Source organism: Phyllobates terribilis, unplaced genomic scaffold (assembly GCF_046119375.1).
Source record: "Phyllobates terribilis strain yellow unplaced genomic scaffold, ASM4611937v1 Scaffold_3__8_contigs__length_932513732, whole genome shotgun sequence".
Lineage (NCBI taxonomy): Eukaryota > Metazoa > Chordata > Amphibia > Anura > Dendrobatidae > Phyllobates > Phyllobates terribilis.
The window spans coordinates 205,082,266-205,103,706 of record NW_027362763.1 but is presented as its reverse complement, the minus strand read 5'-3'; the positions used below and the strand labels follow the sequence as shown (position 1 = coordinate 205,103,706).

Below are 21,441 nucleotides of genomic sequence, written 5' to 3'. Positions count from 1 at the left end.
CCTCTCTGATCTTTCTTAGAACCATAGGTAGGAGATTTAACGGTGGGAAGGCGTAGGCCAGACTGAAATTCCAGGGTATTTGGAGAGCATCTACCGCCAGGGGCCTTTCTCTCGGATCTAGGGAGCAAAAGAGTTTTGCCTTCCGATTTAGCTTTGTGGTGAAGAGATCCACCACCGGAAGACCCCATTTTTTGACTATCTGGGAAAAAATGTCCTGCTTTAGTTCCCATTCGCCCTGCTTTAAAGAAGGACGGCTTAAAAAGTCTGCCTTTATATTTTCTCTCCCTTTGATGTAGAGGGCTGTTAAGGAGAGGAGATGGCCTTCCGAGATCTGAAAGAGATGATCCGCCACTTCCATTAGTGATCCAGCACGAGTACCCCCCTGATGGTTCACGTAAGCCACCGCTATGTTATTGTCTGACAAGATCCTAACGTTCTCTTTGTGACGGAACGGTAAGAAATGCCCAACCGCTTTATCTACTGCTAGTAGTTCCTTAGTATTGGAGGAAAGAGCTTTCTCAGCGTCTGACCAGGACCCCTGGACAACCATATCCCCCAGGTGGGCTCCCCATCCATGAGAGCTTGCATCAGTTGTAATTATTTTAGATATTTTAAACACCCAGGGAACACCTTGAGACAGGTTTTCCAAGTTCACCCACCACTGTAATGAGTCCACAGATCGGGGAGATAAGGACATACGCCCTTCCAAGTGTCCATTTAACAAGACCTCATTATGCAAGACCCTGGAGTGGTATTGTGCCCACATAACCCCCGGAAGGCAAGATGATAGGGTACCTGGCAAGGATATTGCAGCCCTAAGGGACATGACTGGGTTTGTAAGTGCTCCTTCCACCAGCATTTTAACCCTCTGTTTCTTGGTTTCTGGAAGGAAACATATCTGGAGGTCTGAATCCAGCATGATACCCAAGAACTGTTGTATTCTTGAAGGGACTACTCTGGACTTTTCCAGATTAAGGATCCAGCCCAGACCTTCCAAGACAGAGGACACCAGTTTAAGATGATTGTGACATTGGGAGGCCGAGTCTCCGACAATCAAAAAATCATCCAGGTATGGGATAATCAAAATATTATGCTCCCGCACATGAGCCATAACTTCCGCTATCACCTTCGTAAATACCCTAGGGTCTATGGCCAAACCGAATGGTAAGGCTGCGAACTGAAAATATCTAATTTCATCATTTATTATCAAAGCCACCCTAAGGTATTTCTGGAAGTCTCTATGTATAGGTACATGGTAATAGGCATCTTTCAGGTCTAACACAACCATGTAAAAGCCTGAGAAAAGCAATTTTATTGTGGACTTGATGGATTCCATCTTAAAGGTGGGAATTAACAAAAATTTATTTAGGGCTTTAAGGTTAATAATACACCTAAAGGACCCGTCAGGCTTAGTGACCAGAAATAGCGGTGAGGAGAACCTTAGTACCTTCTCTGCTGTCGGGACTTCTACCAGGACGGCCTTATGGACCAAGTTCAGGACCTCTGCTTGTAGGGCCGTTTGCTCCAGTGCTGAGGAACGGCTTGGGGTCAGGATGAACCTCCCAAGAGGAATTCGCTGAAACTCAAATTTCAGACCGGAACCTACCAGACCAAGGATCCAATTACTAGAATAAATCATTGTCCAGGCAGGTAAGAAGCCCAACAGCCTCCCCCCTACCTGAGCCGCGAGTCATTGACTCGGTTTCCGAGGGCCTTGGTTAGTAGAAGAGCCGAACAGGAGCCCTTTACCTTTTGGCCTGCGGTCTTCCCATTTCTCCTGACCCCTCTGGTGTTTACCATGTAGAAACCTTCTCCTATGGAAAGAGCGTTTCTACGTGGGAATAGACAGGCTAGGGAAACCCCTCTTTTTGTCGCTTGCTTTATCCAAAAGTTCATCTAGGACTGACCCAAAGAGATGCTCCCTTTCACAGGGGATAGAGCAGAGTCTTGTTCTCGCCTAAATATCCCCCGGCCAACACTTCAGCCACAGAGCTCTAAGGGCCGAGTTGGACATGGCAGCTGATCTTGCTGCCAACCTGACAGAATCAGCTGATGCATCTGCCAGAAAAGCTGCTGCCCCCTGAAGAAGTGACATGTCCGCTAAAATTTCCTTCCTGGGGGTGTTGTTTTTTAGATGGGCTTCTAGTTGGTCTAGCCAAATCATTAGGGACCTGGCGGTACAGGTAGCCGCAACCGCGGGTTTCAGGGCTCCCGCAGAAGTTTCCCAGGTCCTCTTGAGGAAAGTATCAGCCTTCCTATCCAAGGGGTCTTTAAGAGCCCCCATATCGTCAAAGGGGAGGGAGGAACTCTTGGACGCCTTAGCTATAGCCACGTCTATCCTGGGAACTTTCTCCCAGGAGGAAGAAGCTGATTCTTCAAAGGGATACTTTCTTTTGAAGAATGGAGGCAGAGTACCCTTCCTTTCCGGTTTCCTCCATTCACTATGGATCAAGTCCCGAATTTTTTCATTCAAGGGAAAACTCCGTCTCTTTCTATGTCCCAGCCCCCTGAACATGACATCCTGAACTGACTTTTCCTGTCTGGCCTCTGTGATGCCAATGGTAGACCGAACCATTTTAATTAAGCCGTCGACCTCACCAAGGGGAAAACACTTCTGCCCCACACCACTATCTGAGGAAGAGGCAGCGGAAGAGGCTACATCATCCGAGTCCGACTCATAGACTGAGGGCCGGGGGTCATGCGGGACTAGGAAGCTTTCACAGTCTGAGTCTGCTTTCCCTCTAGCCTTTTTGGAGAGGATTTTGTGAATTTCAGTCTGGACTAGGGTCTTTAAACCTGACGTTAGATTAGGTGTTTCTTCTGCCAGTATTTGATTTATGCACGACTGGCATAATTTTTTAGGGTATCCATCAGGGAGGACGGATTTACATAACGCACACTGAATGTGCTTTGCCTTGGAGGTACATTTCTTCCCCTGTTAAAATTAGAAGAGGAGAAGGATACCCTATTACAAAGTGAACTTTCGCGAAGATCACTTACCCCGGCGGCTCAAGAAAAAACGTCTGGTACCGGTTTGGAGGAAGGACCCTTCTCAGCCGGGGGATCCACCCTGGAGGCTGCAGAATCATCCATCATATTGGAGGTGTGGTGGCTGGACCTAGACACCGAACTCCGCTTTCCTGAGGACCGGCTACCAGAACCACGTGTGCGATGCGCTTTTTGGGGCTCCTCAACCAGCCGTTGAGATGGTGAGGATGGCGGCTGCTCAACTTGCTGCTGCTGCTGCTGTAGCTGATCACTTTCAGACTCCATGGTAAGAGAATGAAGCTCTGGGAAGCTCTGAGCGCTGCTACCTGGCCAGTTAAATAGACAGCCTCAGTAGCGCACTTTTTTTTTTTTTTTTTAATTTCCCGCGCTATGCTGACACCGGAACGCTCACCTCCAGGTTCCGGTCACGTGGTCGCTGAGTCGCGGTGACGTCATCGGCCGCGACTCCCAGAAACCGGAAACATGCGCCGCACAAGCCTCGAGCGAGGACGCCCACAGCCAGCGCTCCAGGTAAGCTGCGCTTTAGCGATTCCCCGCCTGGTATCCTCCCGGCCGGGGGCGAGGGGTCGCAAATCACCTTGGCCCCGCGCCCCCCACTCCGCCGGGCACACAGGGGGATAGTGGGCTGTGACCCCAACCAAGGGCGCAGTCCCCACCGCACTTTGGATCACGACCAGGGCAGACACTCCCACGGGAGGTGCACCTGGTCGAGGCAGAAAAAAGGGCTGCCCCCCCAGACAGGGGCGCAGCCCCCTGCAAAAACCCTCAGTGCACAAGAATGCTGTGCCTCTCCCAGATAGGGGCGCACAAGCATGGCCAAACGCTGGAGCTGCCGATCCCAGATAGGGTCGCTGCTACGACAGCCGTCGCCATTCTTTCCAGACCTTCCACGCCTGCGATAGGCTCCTTCCATCAAGGACAGGAAACCAAACTGAGGCGAGAGGGAGGGCCGCCCCCTTTTAAGCCTGTAGGCTTCCTTGGTGGGCGGATTCCCTCTCTCGTGGTGCCTAGATTCCAGCACAGTCTAGCGCTTAGGGATGGGGAGATACATGGCACAGACTTTCGGAAACCCCTAGGGCCACTGCTTTGTCTCTCCGCGTAGCAGGGGCTCGGTTGGATCCGATGACACCAGAACCGGCTTCCCTAGGACCGTCCATTAAGGAAGTATAGCCCATTGTAGTTTTTAGAATTTATAGCTGAGAGAGACCAGGGGTGGAGATTTGGGTGCAGCCAGGGGGCAGGAGGGGAGTGACCCAGAGGGGTTAAGAGCTCCAGCAGCCCTAGCTCAGTGTCTTCTTCATGGGAGGTCACGATGATACATCGTGTGGGAGAAGTCCCGCAAGAAAGGGGACCACAAGCCTCCCATGTGGCAACCCCTCCCCCACAAGCCAGGCATTCCATCTGACTTGTAACTGACTCTTAAGTTCTGTTTATATCTTTTGTACCACTACTATTGTGCATTTCTGCACCTATTATGTAAATTAGTTTACTTGCGGTTTTTCATTGCGTTTTTGAATCCGTTTTTTTACAGGCGTATTTATTGCGTTTTTGACGCTGCAGTTTTTGTTTCTTATTGGTGTGTCATGTTATAAATAAAGCTGCGTTGTTGATAGCTCCTGGTATTTGGCTTGGACAAAACTTTATGCAATGCGAAAAAAAGGAGCATGGACCGCACCTCCAAAAAATCATACGCTGATCTAATGCGTCTCGGCAAAAATATATATAATAGATCATGAAGTTCTTAGTATAATATTCTGATAAGACTGTATGAAGTCCACTGCCACGTCATGGCAAACCTCTTAGTGGGTCCCTAACTTTTACTGCCTTAAAGGAGCGGCGTCGTGCACTAACCACCACCGCCGCGGCGTCAGTGCACCAGCAGAGCGGACGGCCTGGTGCCCCCCAGTACCCCTGCTGCAAGACTGAGTCCCCATTACTCCAGACCGCAACGCCCCACCAGCACAAAGTCACAGAAACAATGGCCAACACACTGCACCTACACCAAATGGAAGGAGCAAAAAAAAGCTCAACTTCCTCAAACTCTCATGTGAGAGCAAAAAGGCTGGATCCCTTTGCAGTCTCCAGCTAGTTAAAATCACCTGTGCCAAATGGGAGGAGTGCTAGTCCAAGAAAGAATATGCAAATACAAAAAAAAAAAAGTTTGTAAATTTTTGCTGAGAGGCATTAGATCAATGTATGATTTATGAGGTGCGGTCCATGCTCTTTTTTTGTGCATCACCTATTCTTTCCCTTTTCCTGGACCAGCACTCCTTCCATTTGGCACAGGTGATTTTAACTAGCGGGAGACTGCAAAGAGGGTCTAGCCTATTTTTGCTCTCACTTGAGAGCTTGAGAAAGGTGAGTCACAATGCTTCTTTCATGCGGTGTTGGTGCAGTATGTCGGCCATTGTTGCTGGTTTTGTGCTTGTGGGTCAGTGTGGTCTTGAGTTATGGGGACTCCATCTTGCAGCATGGGTGTTGTGAAGCACCAGGACGTCCGCTCTGCTGGTACATTGTCGCTGCGATGGTGGCCAGCGCACGACGCAGCTCCTTTAGGGCAACAAAAGTTAGGACCCACTAAGAGGTTCATCGTGGCGTGGCAGTGGGCTTCATACAGTCTGATCAGAATGTTAAACTAACAACCTCATGTTCAGTTTGTAAATTTTTGCCGAGAGGCATTAGATCAATGTATGATTTTTGGAGGTGCGGTCCATGCTCTTTTTTTGTGCTTTGACAAAAGTTTATTGATATACTTTGGTGAGGATTACATGTGTTTTTGATGCATTAGAAAAGCATGTGCGTTTTTACTTGTGGATATTCCACATCTATGGGGAAAATCTGCACACAAAACTCAGCGTACCCGCAAGAGAAATTGACATACTGCGGATTTGAAACACGCACTGCAGATTATTTTATGTTGAGTAAAGAAAAAGCACAGTGGGCATGAGATTTCTATAAATCCCATCCACTTTGCTAAAACTGTAAGACGCTGTGTTTTTGATGCAGCAAAAAACCACAGGGTCAAAAACTCACAAAAAACTCATCGTGAGCGCACAGCCTAAGGGAATTTTAGATCACTCTTTTTTTTGGGCAGAATTGTTTTAATTTGATTACATTGAAGAGTTTTTAATAATAAACTGAATACTTAAATCTTGACTAATTTGATTCAAGTCAGAACTATAACTCAGCCACTCTAAAATCTCATTCATGCGTCAATGTTTATTCACACAAAAAACAGACCGTCTTTCATCAGTGTTGCAGCTTAGGAGTCCCATTCCCTAAAAAATGGGAAAAAAAATGTTTTCTGAGGCCCTCCTCTACATGTCTTTCAGGGTGTATTGCAGTCCCTCCTAAGAATGTTTCCTAACATTTTTTCCTGTCAGTCCATAAAAGTGGAGTATTACTCTGACAACATTGTTCCCAGCAGTGACCATTTGAGCGACGTTTCCATCCATTTCTGCGATTTTCCTGCCCCCCAGCCCGCTTGGTAGGGTCTTCCGGAAAAATGCTTGAGTTTCCAATAGACTTCCATTATACTCCTTACTCGAGAGGAGCCTGTCCGAACGTCTGAGCGGCTCGATTCGAGTACCGAGCACTCAGGCATTTTAGCGCTCGATCATCACTACTGCTCATATGTCTTATTATTTGATCTTTAGCTGTTGATAAAAGATAATGTTGGCTGGAACAGAATTAGAGAATTATAAATGCAATTTCCTCCTAAACATATACCGGAAAATATCACTTTAGCATCAGAAAAACAACGGCTGTCATAAACAGCACCAGAGACAGAATATCATGTACAGTAGAGTAGAAAACAATACTTTGTGCTGCCTTTGGAGAACTGGACTGTATCGATATTGTCTTCATACATTTTTGCTTCATACTGGAAGTAAAGATCTGAGGTTGTGGGTTGTAAGTAATCACCTAGGCAGGTTAAAGATGCAACAATATTTTATTGATCACAGCCATGGCAATAAAGCAATTCCAGGTAAATGGCCAAAATACAGTTCTCTCAGTCCTCAAGTTCCCAATCTGGGTTCATTAGTTCCACTGGCTTTGTATAAGGCCATATTCACTGTCTCCCAACTTTTGGTTGGCCCACAGATTTCGTATCTCCAGCCAGTATAGTCTGCAGCCGCAGTCCATGATCCTCTAGACGGCAGATAAAACGATGAAAGCACAGGTATCCAGTAGCAGCAGTCCTTTTAAGAAAGTGTAAATCCAAATGACATAATCCATAATGGTAACATGTTTATCCATCCATCCTTCCAAGTCCATGGTCTCCATCCTCTTCCTTCAATCCTTCCACACAACTGTATCTAAAACATGTCTCTCCTTTTTTCACTGGGATCAGTCCCTTCCCAGGTCAGAAGTGATCACACCCTCCCCCTTAAACATTCACTGTTCCCTAAAACAATGAAGAATATTCTAAAAGCCTTCATCTGAGACTGCATGTAAGACCCCCTGTGGTGACGGCTCCACTGTGTCTCAATCTACACTCACCTAATGAGATTATTGGCTGTTGCAACAATGGACTCCTGAGATAAAGAAGAGATTAGTGGAATGCTGGACATTTTACAAGTGAATCTTACATACTGACAAGTAAGCAGAACTATATAAAACATAACAAGTAAATCACTAATAATACACAATAATAATATTGACAAAAATGGTGGTCCGTTGCTGGAAAAGTATTCAAAGTCTTTAGTAAGTGGGCAGCTCCTCACATACCTCCCCCACTTTTTCAGCACGGACACGAATGTAAGAGGTCTCGCCATTATGAGAACGAAACTTTGTATCATCCAGTTTCCTCAAAGCATATTCCATGTCATCCTTGCGAATATACTCCACCGTCCACATTCCACCCTGGTATACGTCAGTGTAATAGACATCTCCAGCTTCTCTCATAGGGTCTTTCAGATCCTGCCAACTTCCCGATTGGGGAAGCCCTGAGACGAGGACTCTATTTAGTTCGCTGGATCAGGGGTCTGTCCTTTCCGCGGGGTCCTTCATACCCCCCCCCTGATCCCCAGTTTGTCCTGGGAAACTGCACACATGCCCAATGAGAACCAAACATGTATCCATTGCGACCAACCCCAGAGTGCTGACACCCAGTTAGGGGGATGGTCACTTGGCGGCCTTATAAATAGTGTTCTGGGGGGACAATACCTGGGCTGACCAGAGTGATGGTAGAACCAGTGTCCCGAAGTCCCTGGCCCTCCTCCCTGATGTCATTTCCATCCCCTAGGTCACATTCCTTCATGATAGCAGTTATTGTATTTTGTGTATTACTCACCACAGGTGGGGGGTTAGTCTGCAGATAGTGCCGCTCCCTCTCGGCTGAAGCATTGAGAACCGGTCTTTGGCTTTGGTTTATGACATTTGCCCAGTGGCACACCAATCCTCGTCCTAGGTTGAGATGTGGGCTAGAACGTTCCCAGCATTCCCTGGCGAAATGCCCCATGCGTCCACAGTTATGGCAGTTAAGCCTTCCTCGCCCCAACACTGGCCGTACTTGGGGGGCTTGGGCAACCTCCCTCTCTTTGTGAAGTCCGAACTCCCTGCCATTCCTCCTCTGGCCAGTCCATGGGTTTCAATGGCCTCCCTGTAAGCTCCTGTTCCCGACTCACTGGGGCTGTACTTCCACGTTGCCCTGGTCCATTAGCAGACCAATCATCAGCCAATCTTGCAGCCTCATCCAGGCTGAGTGGTTTTCTATCAGCCACCCATTCTTTTAAATTACCTGGGAGCTTTGACATAAATTGTTCCAGCATGATTATATCCATTACATGTTCCGCTTCCCGAGCCCTCAGTCCTTCTATCCACAGAGTACATACCGTACGTAGTGTGTTGGCAAACTCCCGATGTGTGTGTGCAGCGGGCTTGTCAGTCTCCCAAAACTTCCTCCGGTAGGTTTCCGGCGTGACGGCATACCTCTCTAGCAATGCACTGCGAATGATAGAGTAACATCTCTGATCCACCGAAGACAAATTATTAAAAGCTTCTCTTGCTTTTCCGGTCAGGGCAACACTCATATATCTGGGCCAGTCACTGACTGACACCTCAAGCAGCAGGCAGAGGTTCTCAAATAACCGGAGATATTCATCAATATCCGAGGAGTCCTCATTGAACTGTGGTATATCCCGGTACCTTAAAGATGTAGGCCCCTCTCTCCTGTTATCCATTGTCCTCTGCACTGGGGCGGGTGGGGGTATCGCTACATGCACACCCAGAAATTTGCTTAACACTGCTGCCCGCTCCATCTCCATGGCCCGCTCTCCTAGCGCGTCCAGCATCCTCCTCAACTTAGTCAGTCCATCCTCAGTCATCTCTTCTGCCAAGTCACCGCTCGGTAACTTTCCCTGGTATGCTCTGCAGAGATAGGCGATCCCACCGCTGCCACCACTTGTAAAGATCTGAGGTTGTGGGTTGTAAGTAATCACCTAGGCAGGTTAACGATGCAACAATATTTTATTGATCACAGCCATGGTAATAAAGCAATTCCAGGGAAATGGCTAAAATACAGTTCTCTCAGTCCTCAAGTTCTCAATCTGGGTTCATTAGTTCCACTGTCTCCCAACTTTTGGTTGGCCCACAGATTTCGTATCTCCAGCCAGTATAGTCTGTAGCCACAGTCCATGATCCTCTAGACGGCAGATAAAACGATGAAAGCACAGGTATCCAGTAGCAGCAGTCCTTTTAAGAAAGTGTAAATCCAAACGACATAATCCATAATGGTAACATGTTTATCCATCCATCCTTCCAAGTCCATGGTCTCCATCCTCTTCCTGCAATCCTTTCACACAACTGTATCTAAAACATGTCTCTCCTTTTTTCACTGGGATCAGTCCCCTCCCAGGTCAGAAGTGATCACATCCTCCCCCTTAAACATTCACTGTTCCCTAAAACAATGAAGAATATTCTAGAAGCCTTCATCTGAGACTGCATGTAAGACCCCCTGTGGTGACGGCTCCACTGTGTCTCAATCTACACTCACCTAATGAGATTATTGGCTGTTGCAACAATGGACTCCTGAGATAAAGAAGAGATTAGTGGAATGCTGGACATTTTACAAGTGAATCTTACATACTGACAAGTAAGCAGAACTATATAAAACATAACAAGTAAATCACTAATAATACACAATAATAATATTGACAAAAATGATGGTCCGTTGCTGGAAAAGTATCACAGTCTTTAGTAAGTGGGCACCTCCTCACACTGAACTTGATTATGTTTTTGTAGCAGAGCTTTTTTCTTTTTACTATTTTATGTGCCTTTTGTTTCACTCCCTTCCCCCTAATCTCCTGCCTCTTCCCAAAGGCAACAGAAAAGAAGTTAAAATAAAGAAAATTAATCATCCAAGGTACAGTAAGCAAATTAATATTTATGTTTAAAGTTTTAAGGGGACCATGTCTGGTTATATTTATTGATACTTTATATCTTTTCATTCTTCCTTTGTGTCCTCACAATTAGCAAGTCAATCTTCTCATATATCATGTAATGCACCAAATGTAAATTGAATTGGGAGATAAATGTATTATTTTATCCAAGGTATCGCAGTCGCACATGTAACTGCCGTAACAGAATATGGCTAGTAAACACACCAGACTACACATTTCTCACTTTCACACTAATCCACACGGTGCACATACTTTATAACTTACGTTTCATCTCCAAATCAATCCAGAAGGCGTCTTATTATCCTAAAGGTAAAAAGACTTCTTGGTATTTGCAGGTTTTCTTCAATTTGCTACAGGACTTCGCTTTTAGCCATGAATGGTGGATCACATTCTGGTTAATCCATAACTTGAAATATTGACCCAGTGTCCTGTCCCTCTCTGTGCAAACAAAATGCTAACGTCCAAATAATGCTCGCCTGTGTGGGAGAGAATGGAGGCAGGCGGCAAAGTATTCTTTATCCATCGAAAACAAACTTCCAGAATGATTTGTATTTAACAAAATAGTTGTGATGAAGGTAGAAAAATGAGATTGAGGAGTATAAACCTGAAATATAAACCCCATAAATATAATAATGTCCTCTACCTATCAAAATCAGACAGATATTGTTCTTAATAGCTCTACAAAGTGATGTGGTATTCAGGGCTGTGGAGTCGGAGTCGTGGAGTCACTGTCCATTTTGGTGGAGTTGGAGTCGGTATAAAATGGACCAACTCCGACTCGTAAAATATATAATAAATTGGGTACAGTAGTTCAATGAAGTTTGTGGGGAATATTTTTTCATAAGGATTTGGGAAAGTTATGAAATGTCCTATAAATGTCTGTCCTATTCCTGATCTAAGGGTCTAGACTTTTAGCTGAGATGAATCTGTGCTGCAGTTTATGTACATGATAAGTAGTAAAGTTCCTCCTCTACAGATAAGGGGAAAAAAAAAACACAGGGAAGGAATGCCTGCACTGATCTCAGAACTGCTGAAGTGAACAGGAAAGCAGGATAAGGGAAGTACTTCTTAAAGCATATCTAAACTTTCAATAAACTGTGCATAAATCAATAGTCCAGTATACTGTTTGTTCTCTCTGTGTGCTTGATGTTTTAGTTTGTTTTTCCTCTTAGCTCATAAATATATTTTATGTTCTATCTAAATGGCTTGATTATTGTATCATAATAATGATTAAAAGCCTGATGTTACCATTTTACTACAGTAAATTTATCACTTAAACTTAAACATGAGCCATGTATGAGGGAGTCGGAGTCATGGTCATGGAAATTGAGGAGTCGGAGGTTTGGCTTACCGACTCCACAGCCCTGGTGGTACTGTGTATCTGCTATATTTAAGGCTGACTAAACTTGAACGTCAGATGTACAGTATGTGTGAGAACTGCAGCCGTTCAAGTTTCGAGCAAAGCAGCCCATTAGCAGCCAATGATTGGCTGCAGGGTTCACATGGCATAACGTCATGTGAGCACCAGGAAACCTGCCGCAAACCTCATCGGAGCGGTGCCAGAGGTGAGTATCTGTTATTTTAATTTTACACTGTGGAATACAGTATTAATGAAGGGGTTGTCAAAGTAGTGGACAACCCCTGTAAGGACCATTTAGAAAATCGTACCAACAGTGGGGGCAATATTATGGTTGATATTTCTCAATTCATTTTGTAGGTTTAGTGTTGCTTTAACATTCCAATCCGGGTGGGTTTATCAGCGCCTGTACGGTATTCCATAACCTTATATATTATTTTTTGACTCCTCCCTGTATAACCTCTTTTGAATTGCTCCTGAACTGTGTGTAAATCCGGATGGTCCAGTCTGATGGGCGTCATTGCTGGGGCATCTGTTCCTCCTCTCTGCTGATAATCACCATCCTCCAACTTTAATTGATGTGGCTGACAAGTCCTGTGTCATCCACATAGCCCAGCGAAATCTAGCGGGCAGAGCATAAAACATTACTGTGCATGCCCACCTGAAGACAGATTTAAATCCCCTTGGCATTTTCTCAAGCAGCTTCATTGGGTAGTCACCTAGAATGGCTTCCAATAGACAGGTATGTCTCCTCAAAAGTTCATTTGTGGAATCACTGGCCTTCAGAAAGTATTTGTGACAAACAGGTGTGTTTTGCAGAGGCAGTGTTGGTACATAGCTCCATAGAGTGCTGAGTCCTATTTCACAACTGTTCTAAGCCAGAATTTAGCAAGAACTCAACGAAATAAAGAGAAACAATGGTCTATGATTACTTTAAAACATGAAGGTCAGTCAATCTGAAAAATTTCCAGAACCATCAAGGTATCCTCAATTGCAGTCATAGAAACCAACAATCGCTATGATGAAACTGGCTCTCATGAGAACCGCCACAGGTAAGAAGACCAAAAACGACATCTGTTGCAGAGGATAAGTTCATCAGAGTTACCAGCCTCATAAACTGCAAACTGACTGCACCTCAGATAACAGCCCTCATAAATGATGCACCGACGTCAAGTTACAGACACATCTTAAAATCAACTGCCCAAAGGGTACTGTGAAAAGCAGGCTTTTATGGTCAAATTGCTGCAAAGAAGCCACTACTAAGGACTGCAAACAAGAAAAGACCTGCCTGGGCTGAGCAACACAATCAGTGGAATACTGTGGTTTGAGGAGTCAAAATTTTAGGTTTTTGTTAGCAACCACCATTGTGTTAGTGAAACACAGAAAAGTTGAGTGGATGGTCTCTACGTCTGTGTGTGGTGCCTTCCGTGAAGCATTGAGAGGGAGGTGTGATGGTGTTTTGTTGGTGACACTGTTGGTGATTTACTCCAAATAATCCAGCATGGCTACCACAGCTTTCTGCAATGACTTGCCATTAGGGCTGTGGAGTCGGTAAGCCAAACCACCGACTCAGACTCCTCAATTTCCTTGACTTCTGACTCCACCGCACTGCCTCACTACTGAGCATGTACATAACGTTCAGCACAGACTCCTCTCAATGACCCAAAACACAAATACCACAGCTCCAGGCAATGTGAGTCCTATGTGATCAAGCCGGAGAGGGATGGTTTGGGATGAGTTTGACCGTAGAGTAAAAGCAAAGCAGCTAACAAGTGCTCAGCATCTTTGGAAACTCCTTCAAGACTTTTCAAAAGCCATTCCTGGTGACTACCCAATGAAGCTGGTTGAGAGAATGACACTGGGGTCTAAGGCTTTCAACAGAATAAAAGGAGAATCCTTTAAGCAATCTAAGGTTTAACACATATTCTGGTTTGTTTTAAACATCTTTCTTTACTCCTCATGTTCATATGTGTTCCTCATGATTATCCTGCCTCAGTCTGAATCTACAATGTGCACATTCCAATAAGAACAAGGAAAACCATTGTATGAACAGGTGTGTCCAAACTTTTGACTTTATGTATGCTGAATTTCTACACTCTCAATTCTCTGTATTCACGTGAAATAAACCACAACTAGAGATGGATGGCAGTAGCTAACTCCCCTCTCTCCACTCAGAATAAATGTATGTTCACCGGAACTGAGTGCACATGTACACTCAAAAAGCATTTCTCCAGAAACTATTAAATGTGTATGGTCACCGGTCTGAGTCTTGTCACATATGAAAACCCAAGAGATAAATAAAGAGACATTGAAAAAAGCAATATCATTAAGAGATCTTTTACTGTTAGAACCAAGCAATTATTTTACAATACTGCTATTTACAGGCATTAACATCACTTTGGAAAAGAAGCTGGGTCAGCAATAAGGCACGGAACAATAAATACGCATGGGGTGGGACAGCCAGGCTTCGTATGAGGGTTCCAAGGCTTTCATTTATCCCTCATAAATAATACAAAGCAAGAAACAGGGGACCTGCCCAGGAGAAAGAATTGTAAGAGGTTGGACAGATGGAGAAATAAATGTGGACAACTCAAATCACAACCCAAACAGTACTTCAATGTATCATCTCACATGGACAGAGAGTGGCTTCTTGTGCTCCTCACGGGAAACCTATGACGGGGCAGAGGCCGCTTCCCGATTTCTTAATGTACCTATAGAAATGTAAACAATTGTTTGATCCTAGGCCAGAGTGGGAGGTCGCAACGGTCTCACCGCACCTCTGGATTTTACAAACAGTCCAATAAAACCACTGATTACAACAGCTCTACGCTACGCCAAAAATGCTCTATACACAACTAAAAATGTACAAGCTGAGCCTGAGAAAAAAAAAAGCTTATATATTAACACATATTACACAATTCCACAGTCTGACATGTTCAATAACTGTGTGGAAGGAACAGGTTGAGCCCCAAATCAATTACCAAGAACTCAAAGTCTTTAGGCAATGGAGAGTAGGTGACCCTTGCTGAAGGTATCTACTGCGCTCACTGTCTGGCGGCCACACAGTGCCTGTCCCAATCCACACGAGGTAGCACGTCAATGAGAAGGACTTCTACAGTCACAATTGGCTTTTGCAGCAGCTAGAAAAACATCTGGCTTCAAAAGTATCCAGTAAGAAAACAAGATTCAAGCCCTTGGCTCATTCAAGACATTGATATACCTGGTCTATGACTTGCAGCAGTAATTTCCAGGGCTCATTTTATGACTGGATGGTGGGATACTTGACTGGCGGGAAGGGATAACAAGCTTCATAGGTGGTCACGAAGCCCAGACGACTTCTGAGACTAGCTGCTGTTACTGTGCTCCAGTAACCCTAAGAGCCTGTGCAACATGGTAATCAAGGGTCACCCCGACTGGGCCACACAGGCCGTGAAGACAGATCCTAGTCCACACTGACAGGAGGGGGGTTCAGCTCTCGGATGGCGTGGAGGATTCTCTTCATGTGGCCCACTTTTGTCACACCCAACTCCTGCAAAAAAACACAGCTGTTATCAGAGATGTAATATTAGGTGATGGCCCAATGCAAAAACAACATTATGAAAACAGAGAAGTGCACGCCTTTCAACCAGCTGCAAAGGACAGTAACAATTTTGTAGCTTCCAATGAATATTCTCGATAAAAGGCTTGGACGTATCCCACCGTATACAGAAGAATACGTGACCCATAGGCTCCCATTGTAAAAAAACAAAAACTGCCTGGTATGCTTTTTTTTTCACTGTATACCTCTATATGGAATAGTCTAAAAAAAAGTATACTGATATATACAGGCCTGAGGTTATAAGGCTATGGCATAAATGTTAACAGGGCCTATGTATGGCCTTTACTATGACTTGAAATACATATCTGAAGTGACTTGTTACTCGAGGTTCAAAGTGGTTGTCCATCTTCAGGGACATTATAATTATTACTTTTTTTAACTTTAATGAATGTATTTGGGCTAAAAATCCTTTTTGGATTTAGGTTTCATTAAAAAAATTGCACAATTTGCCTTTTACAGGTTTTTTGCTTTTCTGCACGCTCCACTTTGATGTTGTCTGTGGTCATACAGTAGCTGAGAGGAGCTCAGGAAAAAAAAAAGAGCTAAAAGAGTTAGGGCTCGCTCACACAAGCATATACATCGGATGAGTGCTATCTGATGTTTTATCGGATAGCACTCAGCCCAGTGTTATACAATAGGCCAGTGCAGATCTGATTTTTTTTCACATGCCGATTTGACATGAGAAACAATGGCAACATGCTATGAGTGGCTCAGAGAAACGGATGGCACACACCCATACAAGTCTATGGGTGGGTGGATAACATCAGACTCCACTCGGATGTCATCTGAGTGCAGTCAGATTTCTGCAGACTCAGACAATGGAGAAATTAAGTTCTCCATCTTTGCACCTGTGCTCCTATTCTCTCATGCAAGAGAATCAGATCACACTAAGCTGACGCTCGAATCAGAATTTGAGCAGAGTGTCATTAACATAATCAGCCTGATTCTCTCGCATGGGAGAATATAGGATTGTCTGACCCCAGCCTTACAGATTTCCTCCTCAGGCTGCCATAGCGAGCTGACTGACAGATTGTCAGATGATAGGCAAATGGTGCAACATTTTTAATGGAACCCAATTACAAAAAGTACTTTTAGCCCCAATGACACACATTTAAGTAACAAAAAATATCCCAAAAAGTGGGCAACCTCTTTACTAAATGCCATGAGGGTAATTTGATGCGACTCTTGCTCTTGAACATGGCAGCCAAGACTATTTGCAACCAGATGTTTTTTAAAAGTTTTACTGCTCAAAATGTTATGCTTTTGCAACAAATTGAAGGCAAATCACATAGAAATACTACTACGTTAGCAGGAAGATAACAGAGCTCACTGGTAGTAACACCGTGCAGACAGACAATAATCAGCTGCCTGGTACAATACACGTGACTGTGTGCATGCAGCGTAGCAATGAGCGAGAGGGTGCAGAAAACTGGTAATGTAATGTCATTAACATAAAGGACGTGGGACTGATAATATTACACATGCCACAGTGGAGGCGTGAAGACATGTTAGCATGAACTTACTGAAGAGCAATGACCAACAGGGATGACAAATGGACAAAGGTCACATAGTAGTCAGGAGTGTGCACGGACAGGGAAAGCACTGGAAGATTGAAGAGCAGCAGAATGTGAATTAATGGACATCTGGAACAATTGAGGTTAATGAGAAGGTGCAGAACATGCAGGGGGTGGTTGAAAGGAGGGCAATAGACACAGACAAAGATGGCAAGAGATACGGACTGCACTTTGGGTCTGACATCTGAGAGAGATACCTTGAGGTCTCGGCGCTCCAGATGTAGGAGCTCACAGCCTCGGATGTCATGACGAGTAAAGACCTCCTTGTACTCAGACAGACTGAGACGCTCCAACCAAAGAGACACCTCCTCCGTCCCCCAAAGATAAGCTGTCAGAAAGAGTCCCTTAGTAAGACACCACATCCCAAAGCAAAGAAATACCACTTCCCAAGATACAGACAACCCACAGTTCAGAGCAGAGGAATCTAACTGCAAGGTACAATGATCATGGAGGAGCGCTCGTCACACCACTGTCTCCTACACAATCTCTATATTCATGCGGAATTCCTGATCGTAGATGGGGCTACAGATCATTGTGGGAAATAATGCAGCGAATCTCCGGTGGCACAAAACCGGTTCTTTCTCCATTAAGTTAATGATTGGCAATTACACTCATAGAGCTTACCCAGTTATGATTCAATACTAAGTATTAAAAAAGGTCAGTTTTCGCCCTTCTTTAATTCCCGCTGCTCCCGAGTACTCTGTTTTTTTCTTTTTTTAAATCCGCAGTATGGTTCCAGAGATATGGGATTTTATTATAGTAACAATTTTTATGTTTTTTTTACCAAGGGGGCGTGGCTTACAGGATAATTATTCTGAGCACCTAAAGACTCGCCCTCAGAGAATCTGTGAGCCACGCCTACCTTGGTAAAGATCATAAATGTTGGCACTAAATAAAAAGGCCCGTATCCCTGGAACCGTACGGCAGATTTTAAAAAAAGAAAAAAACAAAATACTCAGAGGAGCAGCGGGAATAAAATAAGAGCAAAAACTGCACTCTTCACCTGGTGACGGATCCTCTTTTAAGAGTTATTGTCTAGGGAAAACAAAAATTACTTTATATAAAGATACCTGTATATTTCGGAATATAATTATTAATAACAGTAAGGGCATTTTATGATTAGGTGGAACACCAAGTAAATGGATCATTGGCCAATAATGCGACACAAGTTAATGATTGGCCTAGAAATATCAGTACTATAGAGTGTAAAGTGTCCAGGACTTGACAGATCGAATATACACTGCTCAAAAAAATAAAGGGAACACTCAAATAACACATCCTAGATCTGAATGAATGAAATATTCTCATTGAATACTTTCTTCTGTACAAAGTTGAATGTGCTGACAACAAAAGCACACAAAAATCATCAATGGAAATCAAATTCATTAACCAATGGAGGCCTGGATTTGGAGTCACCCCCAAATTAAAGTGGAAAAACACACTACAGGCTGATCCAACTTTGATGTAATGTCCTTAAAATAAGTAAAAAATGAGGCTCAGTATTGTGTGTGGCCTCCACGTGCCTGTATGACCTCCCTACAACGCCTGGTCATGCTCATGATGAGGTTGCGGATGGTATCCTGAGGGATCTCCTCCCAGACCTGGTCTAAAGCATCAGCCAACTCCTGGACAGTCTGTGGTGCAACGTGACGTTGGTGGATGGAGCTAGACATGATGACCCAGATGTGCTCAATCGGATTCAGGTCTAGGGAACGGGCGGGTCAGTCCATAGCTTCAATGCCTTCATCTTGCAGGAACTGCTGACACACTCCAGCCACATGAGGTCTGGCATTGTCCTGCATTAGGAGGAACCCAGGGCCAACCGCACCAGCATATGGTCTCACAAGGGGTCTGAGGATCTCATCTCGGTACCTAATGGCAGTCAGGCTACCTCTGGCAGGCACATGGAGGGCTGTGCGACCCTCCAAAGAAATGCCACCCCACACCATTACTGACCCACTGCCAAACCAGTCATGATGAAGGATGTTGCAGGCAGCAGATCGCTCTCCACGGCGTCTCCAGACTCTGTCACGTCTGTTACATGTGCTCAGTGTGAACTTGCTTTCATCTGTGAAGAGCACAGGACGCCAGTGGCGACTTTGCCAACCCTGGTGTTCTGTGGCAAACGCCAAGCGTCCTGCACGGTATTGGGCTGTGAGCACAACCCCATCTGTGGACGTCAGGCCCTCATACCACCCTCATGGAGTCGGTTTCTAACCATTTGTGCAGACACATGCACATTTGTGGTCTGCTGGAGGTCATTTTGCAGGGCTCTGGCAGTGCTCCTCCTGTTCCTCCTTGCACAAAGGCTGAGGTATCTGTCCTGCTGCTGAGATGTTGCCCTTCTACGGCCCCCTCCACGTCTCCTGCTGTACTGGCCTGTCTCCTGGTAGCGCCTCCCGCCTCTGGACACTATGCTAACAGACACAGCAAACCTTCTTGCCACAGCTCGCATTGATGTGCCATCCTGGATGAGCTGCACTACCTGAGCAACTTCTGTGGGTTGTAGAGTCCATCTCATGCTACCACAAGTGTGAAAGCACAACCAACATTCAAAAGTGACCAAAACATCAGCCATAAAGCATTGGTACTGAGATGTGGTCTGTGGTCCCCACCTGCAGAACCACTCCTTTATTGAGTGTGTCTTGATAATTGCCAATAATTTCCATCTATCGTCTATTCCATTTGCACAACAGCATGTGAAATTGATTGTCAATCAGTGTTGCTTCCTAAGTGGACAGTTTGATTTCACAGAAGTTTGATTTACTTGGAGTTATATTCTTTTGTTTAAGTGTTCCCTTTATTTTTTTGAGCAGTGTATATACATAATATATTTCCCGATCATCACAGTGGTGTCAGATACGTTATAAATAACTTGCAAAACTTATGCATGAATGTGCTAAAATTGGGGAAAAACAAACTTTTATCACAGAATAATATACCTATACAGGTGAGCAGCTTTCAATTAAATCTTCAACACCAATACCCAGGTAAGACCCTATTGGGCTTTTTAGAGGTTTTTTTTTTTTTATTTAAGTGGTGAAAAAAAATGAGGAAATTTAAAAAAAAAAAAAAATTTTCTCGCCATTTTCCAAGATTTCAATTTTCTGGATCTGGGGCTGTGTGAGAGCTTATTTTTTGCGCCCTGAGTGGACGTATTTAATGATACCATTTTGGGGTCAATACAATGTTTTGATCACCTCTTATTGAATTTTATTGCAATGTAGCGGTGGCCAAAAACAACTAATTCTGGTTTTCATCAGCGCACCATCATGGCAGGAATAGGAATCTTCATCAGACCCTTGAGCTGCAATGGCAACCCATCGGCACCTTGCATTTGCCTCACAGAGGATGGGTGGGGAGGGTGGTCGCATAAAACACACTGTAAAAGCCACTGTAACAGCTGCATTCAACATGTTATCAGCAGTGAGCAGAGCTCAGCTCCACACGTTGCTGTTAGGAGAAGATTATGACTGAGTGACACGGCTAACATCTGCCAGGAAAGATGCTGGCTCAGGACTTGAGCCTGTGCCATACACGCGCTCCAGACAAATTTGGTCTTTATTTTTTTCATTGTGGATTTCAAAATGGACAAAAAATATTGACATACAGAACAACATAGATTAAAAATCAGACAAAAATATGATGCTTTTTCATACGCTTGTCTGATATTAGCCTAACATGAATGTAAGAATGTATAAGGTGTTCATGACATCCTAACACAAAGTTTTCTACATTTATTTCTGCCAAGATTCTTTTAAAAAAATATATGAAGACAGAAAATGCAGAGGTGTGGCAGGGCTCCAAATTTTAGAGAAAGTCTGATCATTTTTACAGCATGTAATTTATTAAGAGACAGTTCCCAGACCGTTCTCATACAACATCTCAGGGTGGCTCCCTTTCCTGTGCACGCCATCTGCTGGACACATTTATTTTTCCTAGAAACTTCACATTTACCAGCTGGCACTGTGCTGCTCCGGGTCTCCTTGTTCCTAGTGTTTTTCTCCTTCTTGAACTTGTTTACCAATCTAAATCGACTGCTACGTCTTAATTTGGAGTAATCAAGAGCACCCTAAGGAGAAATCACAACCATCAGCTTCAAACAAAGCAGAAAAGTGAAATGCCTCCAATGCACAAATGACTGCAAGGAAGAAGAATAATATACTGCAACTAATAAACTTAAGATAATTAATAACTTAAAGGGGTTGTCTGGCTGAAACAGGTTATCACCTATCAACAGGATTTATTGCTGAGGCTCCACAGCGGGGACCGGCACCAGCTGGCAGATTGGGGAATTTTTATCCCTGTGACAAAGTGGCACAGAAGTCAGATGCATGACTGTCAATTCATTCATTTTCTATTGGGCTGCCAGAAAAAGCTGAGAGCAGCCCCAAAGTGAATGAATGGAGAAACGGTTGAGTATGTCACTGCGGCTCCAACCTAGTGGGGATAAAAATCCCCTGCTCTGATGATCAGTGCGGAGGCCAGCAGTCAAATCCT

General features: G+C 44.5%; 2 protein-coding genes across 3 annotated transcripts in view; both read right to left on the bottom strand.

Annotated features, from left to right (window-relative positions):
* Window positions 1–10,848, bottom strand: part of PROC (protein C, inactivator of coagulation factors Va and VIIIa) — a 95,813-nt gene extending 84,965 nt beyond the window's left edge. The window contains exon 1 of the mRNA XM_073674573.1: window positions 10,677–10,848. Coding sequence (XP_073530674.1) covers window positions 10,677–10,683 — 7 coding nt within the window. The 5' untranslated portion in view covers window positions 10,684–10,848. The remainder of the gene's footprint in view (window positions 1–10,676) is intronic.
* A 3,242-nt stretch (window positions 10,849–14,090) lies between these two features.
* Window positions 14,091–21,441, bottom strand: part of DGKD (diacylglycerol kinase delta) — a 106,057-nt gene continuing 98,706 nt past the window's right edge. Inside the window, exons 28-30 of one of the 2 annotated variants that reach the window (XM_073674571.1) lie at window positions 20,899–21,013; window positions 17,139–17,269; window positions 14,091–15,298 (exon numbers count right to left, since the gene is read on the bottom strand). In XM_073674571.1, the coding sequence (XP_073530672.1) occupies window positions 15,212–15,298; window positions 17,139–17,269; window positions 20,899–21,013 (333 nt within the window). In that variant the 3' untranslated portion in view covers window positions 14,091–15,211. The remainder of the gene's footprint in view (window positions 15,299–17,138; window positions 17,270–20,898; window positions 21,014–21,441) is intronic. The other variant, XM_073674572.1, reaches the window with a different exon arrangement.